The sequence below is a fragment of the Aquarana catesbeiana genome, linkage group LG01 (genome assembly GCF_042186555.1).
Source record: "Aquarana catesbeiana isolate 2022-GZ linkage group LG01, ASM4218655v1, whole genome shotgun sequence".
In the NCBI taxonomy this organism is placed as follows: domain Eukaryota; kingdom Metazoa; phylum Chordata; class Amphibia; order Anura; family Ranidae; genus Aquarana; species Aquarana catesbeiana.
The window spans coordinates 631,810,954-631,819,352 of NC_133324.1; the positions used below are offsets into that span (position 1 = coordinate 631,810,954).

Genomic DNA, 8,399 nt, shown 5'->3' on the forward strand with positions numbered 1-8,399 from the left:
TTTTTTTAGCATGCTTGTAGTACTGTCTGTGCTCAGTGTGCTATAGTAACTGTCTGTCTGGTCAGGACAACCTAAAATTTAAAAATAGGGAAGAAGATTTTTTAAGAAACCCAAGGATATCTTATTTTATGTGTTGCTGGGTGTTGATTTTATGTGTTGCTGGGTGATTATTCCATGCAAGCACAAAGGAATACACTGTAGCAAAATTTACATGAGCAATTATATACTGTATTCGGTATATCAGACAACGCAAAGCACTGTATAGCTACTATCTATAAACATTATATCAAATTTTCCGATTATTTTATGATAGCAATAAAGTTCATGATCAAATAAGAGCAGCTTTTAGAAAACACAGTGCAGGGCGAAAGCAAGGACGTAAATAAAAGGGTCGCCATATGGAAGGGTTGTGCTTTCTCTACATCTCCAGCTCTGCAGTCATCAGTTAAAACTAGTGGAGTGTGAAGGAAAAGCTGCAGAAGCAATAAACATTATTATCCCTTCATAATAATTTGTGCCAGAAAGACAAAGCCATTTCTACACTGTTAACAGAAGAAAACCACCGGGAATTAAACATGAGCACCTGTGTAAAAGCATGCTTATATTAATATATAAATGCAAATCACGCAATACATGATGTATACATTCTGTAAGTGTAGAATATACATACAAGCAAATCAATTATAATTAAATATATATTTTTTTTATTTATTTTTTTTATATCCATCATAAATACCTAAAAGGAGTATACCTTTTCTCAGGAAATGATCTGGATCTATGCTATGTCTGAGAAGTTATGATTGTAATTGAAAAATTAACTTCTGTTTATTATTTGCAAGTGTCAACACTATAAATAAGGCTTTATACTATTATATTTGTTATTTAAATAGGAGAGAGTATGTGTGGAAACAAATTTTGTATCAACCTAACCATAGTGGCATAGAATGTTCCTATTTGAATTTACACAGAAGTGTGTTTAAAGTCCCACACAGACTCTCCTTTTCCTCCAATTTATTGTATTTGTTATATTTTAAGTACAATTTAAGTGCATATCGCTCAGTGCAAAAACTTTAAAAAGCTATTCAAGGGCATGTAAATATGAGATTTGTAATATTTTTTCAAATATTCCTACCAACACCTTAAAGATTTGTGCCAGCTATTTTACTGTTGACCATTTGTCTATACATAAAGCTAAGTGTTCTTTTAATTTTCCACATCAAGAACAAACGTTTAAAAAGCCTCCTTCTGCAGAGGGGCTTACACACAGTCCCAGATAAATATATATATATATATATATATATATATATACATATATACACACACACACACACACACACACAGTAAATCAGGCAGGACAGGGTGACCTTTTTGCTTGTTAAGCGGAAAAAAATTATAAGCAAATTCACATGCAGAGTCAGTCCAGTAACCTGGCTAAGCTCTCACCTGCTACATGCCATGTCTGCGTGATAGCCTCTACTCCAGGTAGTCATTCTGGGGTTTGCAATTCCATATTTTGTCCTCTGTAGAAGACGAATGCCAGTGAATGTAGAGGCCATGAGCTATGCGTGCAATAAGAGAACACACCGAGAACAAGGGTATACAAGAGGAGGAGTGGGTTAGATTATCTCCCCCTGCAGCAGTAAAACCATCATGAGAATCATTTGCAATACAGTCAATGGTACCTTCAAGCATCACTGACTGATGAGGATTGAAGCAATGTATAAACTGTGTGGGAATAAGAACTCCACCCCTCTATAGCAGTGATTGGATAATGGGCATACCTGCACAGAAAAAAACAGGCAGTAATGTTGCATGGTGCTTGGGCCATTGCAAAGGTGTACAGTTTTCTTCATTGTTCAGTTATTATAAACTGGTCAGAGCTACGTAAATAGGCAGATGCAGATACTATGACATGGAGTACAGTTTTTATTTTGCCATTTTTAGGTGTGTGTGTGACTACTACCAACTATACCATGACCTAGATAAATTAAAATCTTTATAGGCATACTCCTTTACTGCATTCCCAGTTGTGTGAGACACTAAAGGTGTATTGTCTAACATACAAAGCTGTTTTTTTTTTCTTGTTTTCTCAGTACGATGCCTTTTATATGTCATATTTTTAAAAACTGAAATCAGAAACATGTAGTATAATATCCTTCATTTAGTCTGCACTGTCAGTAGTGGTGTTTTTGGTACTATTATAGGGCTGTCACACTTATTGTAACAGCCATTATGAGAAATTTTAAGAGTCAGTTCACATGGATTACCTTAGAGGTTATCACTACTTAAAATAACATTAGCTTTATGTTGGTGTTAGCTCTAGGGTTCTGTGGGATATCTATTAGGGAAATCAATAAAATGGCTATTTGATGTGGTGATCATAAGATAAAAAGATTTATGAGAAAATAAGGCTTTTTTAGCAGTTAAATGGAAATTGATGCACCGTTGACCTAGGGATATAAATGAATGATTTCCCTGTTTTCCCTGGCTGTGGATTATTTATGAAAGTGAGACAAGCGGATATCTTCTGTTTTTAGGAAGACTTTACTGTGTGCTCCACTGGTTCAGTGAAGAGCTTTTTGGTTACTTTTAGCACACTTGACTATTACCTTTCTGGTTATATGTTCACTTTTACCAGTTAAATTGCTATTTCAGTGATTTTTATGATTGTAATTTTTTTCAGAGAAAATTTTCATGAAATAAGCAATGGAGTTAAAATAACTCATCCACCAATGCACATGAAAACAAACCTGTCCTCCTACACATGCCCACTGGTTCACGAGAGTAAATGACATCATGTCCCATGGAAGACTTCATTGTAGCACTTAAAGACAAATCAGTCTCCTTTAGGCAAATGTTTTATTAGATAGTTACATTTATGCTGAATACACCTTCTCAAGCAGAGCTCCATATCCCAATTAATTTATCTACCAGAGTCTCACTGAGTTGACATTGAGACAGCTAGAAGAAACATCTGCCGTCCAACCCCTCTCCTCGAAGGGATCATAGCTCTGCTGAAATATTTGTAAATGGACCCATTTAGTTTTATTGGAAATGGGTCCAATACAAAAATGTAGATACTAAGATGATGATATATTAGCATTGTTAAGTTTTATTATACTTTATTGCTGATACTGCGGGTTTATGAAAGGTTGCTCTTGCCAAACCAACCTATGAACATTCTATGAGGAAGTGAGCTGCCATCTGGACAAAGGTAGGCCAGTGGATGTGGTGTATCTGGATATTGCAAAAGCATTTGATACAGTCCCCCACAAACGCTTAATCTACAAGCTGAGGTCTGTATGTGGATAGAAAACTGGCTATGGGTGTGTGTCCAAAGGGTCGTGATAAATAACGTTTACTCAGAATGGTCTAGAGTGGTTAGTGGGGTAACCCAAGGCTCTGTCCTGGGACCAATTCTGTTTATTTATAAATGATATAAAGGATGGGATAAATAGCTCAATCTCAGTGTTTGCTGACGTCACATAAATATGCAGGGCAATAACAGCACAGCAGGATATAGAAACTTTACAAGGGGACCTGAATAAATGAATGAAGTGGGCTACTGCATGGCAAATTAAATTTAACATTGGTAAATGTAAGGTAATGCACTTGGGGGGTAAAAATATAAATGCAAGTTACTCTTTAGAGGGAGAACCCTCAGGGGCTTCCAGGATGGAGAAGGATCTAGGGGTCCTAGTAGGAGACAGACTGAGAAACAGCATGCAGTGTCAAGCTGCGGCTACCAAATCCATCAGAATTTTAACATGCATTAAAAAGGGAATTTACTCCAGAGATAAAACGATTATCCTGCCACTTTATAAAACTCTGGTTCAGCCACATCTGGAGTATTCCGTCCAGTTCTGGTCACCAATCCTCAGAAAGGATGTGCTGGAGCTGGAGAGAGTCCAGAGAAGGTCAACTAAATTAATATGGGGACTGGAGGACCTCAATTATGAGGAACAACTACAAGCGCTAAATTTATTCTCTTTGGAGAAGAGACGCTTGAGAGGAGATATGATAGCGATATACAAATATCTCAACTGTGATCCCAGCGTAAGTTTGAAACTTTTCAGTCCCAGGGAGTTTAAAAAGACACGGGGCCACACAATGAGACTGGAAGAGAAGCAGTTTAATATTAAGCTGCGTAGGGGGTTTTTCACTGTCAGGGCAGTAAGGATGTGGAACTCTTTTCCACAAACAGTGGAATTATGGATAGTTTTAAAAGACTCTTGGACGCGCATCATATCGAAAACAATACAAGGGGATATAGGAATATATTTTCTACACACACACCTACACAGGTTGAACTGGACGGACTGTTGTCTTTATTCAACCTTACCAACTACAGTGGATATAAAAAGTCTACACACCCCTGTTAACCGCTTGCCAACCAGCTGCCGCAGGTTCACTGGCCGCGCAGCGTGTGCCCGGAGCCGACGCGAGTGCCCAGCGGGCACGATGACTGGCTACTATGTATGAACACCGATCTCGCTCTCCTCCTAGACAGTCCCATCCCCCCTACAGTTAGAACACACCTAGGGAACACAGTTAACCCTTTGATCGCCCCCTAGTGTTAACCCCTTCCCTGCCAGTGACATTTTTATAGCACTGATCGCTGTATAATTGTCAATGGTCCCAAAAATGTGTCAAAAGTGTCTGATATGTCCGCCGCAATATCGCAGTCCCGATAAAAATCGTAGATCACCGCTATTACTAGTAAAAAAAATTATAATAATAAAAATGCCATAAATCTATCCCCTATTTTGTAGACGCTATAACTTTTGCGCAAACCAATCAATATACGCTTATTGCGATTTTTTTTACCAAAATTATGTAGAAGAATACATATTGGCCTAAACTGAGGAAAAAATTAATTTTTTTGATAAAAAATGTGGGATATTTATTATAGCAAAAAGTAAAAGATATTGTGTTTTTTTTTTCAACATTGTCGCTCTTATTAAATAAAAACCGCAGAGGTGATCAAATACCACCAAAAGAAAGCTCTATTTGTGGGAAAAAAAGTACGTCAATTTTGTTTGGGTACAGCGTCGCACGACCGCGCAATTATCAGTTAAAGCGACGCAGTGCCGTATCGCAAAAAATGACCTGGTCATTGAGCAGCCAAATCTTCCGGAGCTGAAGTGGGATATTTATTATAGCAAAAGGTAAAAGATATTGTGTTTTTTTTTTTCAACATTATCGCTCTTCTTTTGTTTATAGCGTGAAAATAAAAACCGCAGAGGTGATCAAATACCACCAAAAGAAAGCTCTATTTGTGGGAAAAAAAGTACGTCAATTTTGTTTGGGTACAGTGTCGCACGACCGCGCAATTGTCAGTTAAAGCGACGCAGTGCCGTATCGCAAAAAATGACCTGGTCATTGAGCAGCCAAATCTTCCGGAGCTGAAGTGGTTAAAATGTCAGGTTTCTGTGATGTAAAAAGATGAGACAAAGGTAAATCATTTCAGAACTTTTCCCACCTTTAATGTGCTCTATAAACTGTACAACTTAATTTAAAAACAAACTGAAATCTTTTAGGGGGGGTGAGTAAAAATAAAAAACTAAAATAATGTGGTTGCATAAGTGTACACACCCTCTTATAACTGGGGATGTAGCTGTGTTCAGAATTAAGCAATTACATTCAAACTCATCTTAAATAGGAGTCAGTACACACCTGCCATAATTCAAAGTGCCTTTGATTAACCCCAAATAAAGTTCAGCTGTTCTAGTAGGTCTTTCCTGACATTTTCTTAGTTGCATCCTACAGAAAATGCCGTGGTCCACAGAGAGCTTCCAAAGCATCAGAGGGATCTCATTGTTAAAAGGTATCAGTCAGGAGAAGGGTACAAAAGAATGTCCAAGGCATTAGATATACCATGGAACACAGTGAAGACAGTCATCATCAAGTGGAGAAAATATGGCACAACAGTGACATTACCAAGAACTGGACGTCCCTCCAAAATTGATGAAAAGAAGAGAAAAAAACGTCAGGGAGGCTGCCAAGAGGTCTACAGCGACATTAAAGGAGCTGCAGGAATGAAAAGTGGGAAGTGGGGCAAAACTGTCCCCCACAACCACCTATGGGACCGAGTCAGACATAAAAGAAAGTATTTTATAGGTTAAAATTAAAGATGTTTGATTGGTCATAATTCAAGTATTGATTTAAATATAAACGGTACTCAGCTCGTGCCGGAGTGTATATAAACAAGTGGACTGCAGAAAAATTTTTACAAAAGACGCTGAAAGACAGAAGATCGTTTGTTTCTGGATAAGATGAAATCCATGCTGCGTCAACTGATGGAGCGAGCCGGTTCCGAGGGCGGCGAGGAATGGATGCGTCAAAGCTTATTATTGCCTACGGGACCACAAACTTCTGTCCCTTCCATCGAATCTGCTGCGGCTGTTCCTGTGACAGTGAAGATCAGACTGCGAATTTGTTCCGCCCCCCTGGGCTTCTTCCTCCTCTGGGTCAAGCTTCCGTGTCTCATCGAGTTTCGCACCCGCCTCCTTTATCTGTCAATCAAGAGGCTTCGGGACGGAGTTGGAGATTATCGCCAAGGCTGGAATCGGGCGCATGCTCAGTAGTGAAATCTGATCTCAGGCGTTCTGCAAAGAGACCTCGCTGGTTCGAATCCCGGTCACCGCCTAGAGTTTTGAGGAAAACAAATGAAAAGGTGAGACTTCCTAGGAGTTCTGCTCCGTGAGACAAATTTTGAAAAACAAAAAGCCTAATTATACAGTGAGTGTTGCTCCAAGGGGGGATGTTGATGTTACACCTGTGGAGCCTCCTGTATTATCTGAACATTTACTTGACAAGACTGTAAATATGGTTGATGTTGTTCCTGCTGTTGCCGTGGATACTCAAGCTCTGCCTATTCGTGCAGTGGCGTTAACTGACGATGCGATGCAGGCGGTTCCTTCTACCAGTGCTGGTGCATCAGGTGAGTCTGATGACATTGCTATATTGTGTAATTTAGCAAAAAAGTTTTCTGCTATTGTTGAAAAATTACAATCTCCTGTTATTGATGTTAATAATGTTGCGTCAGCGTGGAGAGTTGATTCTTCCGAATCTACGCTGACTCAGTCTATAGAATCTAGTACTTTGAATAATGATTGTGTATGTCCTGCTATGTCTGTGTCATCTGTACATGTTCCTTCCACGCAAATTCCAGAAGGTTGTTTGAAAGAAGCGTTGTCATGCGAGCTTTCACCTTTGGTTTTTCATCTTAGTATTGCTTGTAAAGAAAAGATCTGGAGAGGTGATTATATCGACATTTTTTCTTTGTTACCTTTGTCCCCTGAACATCGTTTTAATAAGAGGGATGAAAAATTTGATGTTGGGAGGAATACCTCTGTTCCTAGATTGTTTAACAATTGGTTACAATCATTTTGTATTTTTGCTAGTGTTCTGGGTGAAAAATATCCTGAACGTTGTAGTGGGCTTTTCCAACATGTTGAGATTATTTTGGAGGCCTATAAAAATTTTCATGGACAAGCTTGGTATTATTATGATGAATCCTTTCGTCAGAAGTTGGCTGTGCATCATTCTCTTAAATGGGGGATGAAAGATGTCTCTGGTTAAACCTGCTGTTACAGCAAAAAGCTCAGTTTTCTAAACAAATTTTTACAAACCCTGTTGGATTTCGTAAAGGGTTGTGCTTTGATTTTAATGATGGTCAGTGTAAGTGGCCAGCCACTTGTAAATACAAGCACAAATGTGTGTATTGCTCGGGTGCACACCCAGCTGCTAGATGTTTTAAAAAGTGGCTATTAGTGATAGTACTCCTTCGAAGGAGTCCTTTCTTAAAAGCAGTGATTCCCTTGATATTAGAAAACATGCTGCCGTGGCTTACCATGGCTATTCGTTACCCAAACCGAATGTCAGCTGCGTTTCAAATTGATGTTTTTTTGGAAGGTTTTCCGTTGCCTACTTTTTCTGGTCTTGGTTGCTTGGTTTATGACAATTTATCTTCTGTTGCTGATTACGAAGAGGTGGTTTCCGATAAACTTTCTGAAGAAATTTCTGCGGGACGTCTGGAGGGCCCTTTTTCTAAGCCTCCGTTTATTCATTTTCTATTTCACCTTCAGGTATTATTCCTAAAAAGGAGGTGAATTCTTTTAGGTTAATTCATCACTTATCATACCCTGTTGGTTTTTCATTAAATGATGAGATAGAACCTGACTTTTGTTCGGTGTCCTATTCTTCGTTTGATGATGCCTTTGAAATAATTAGGAGAGTGGGCGGTTCGCCTCTTTTGGCTAAAGCTGATGTGAAATCTGCCTTTAGGTTATTGCCGATTCATCCATCGGCCTTGAACTCTTTGGGTATTTCTTTTCAAGGGGAGTACTATTTTGACAAGTGCCTGCCCATGAGCTGTTCCCTGTCCTGCAGATATT

At 38.8% G+C, this 8,399-nt stretch overlaps 1 protein-coding gene across 2 annotated transcripts in view; it reads right to left on the reverse strand.

Moving 5' to 3' along the window:
* The window catches only part of MTHFD2L (methylenetetrahydrofolate dehydrogenase (NADP+ dependent) 2 like), a 177,292-nt gene extending 175,532 nt beyond the window's left edge, over window positions 1–1,760 (reverse strand). For both annotated transcript variants that reach the window (XM_073601027.1, XM_073601026.1), the window contains exon 1: window positions 1,444–1,760. In XM_073601027.1, coding sequence (XP_073457128.1) covers window positions 1,444–1,556 — 113 coding nt within the window. In that variant the 5' untranslated portion in view covers window positions 1,557–1,760. The remainder of the gene's footprint in view (window positions 1–1,443) is intronic.
* Between the last annotated feature and the right edge of the window lie 6,639 nt (window positions 1,761–8,399).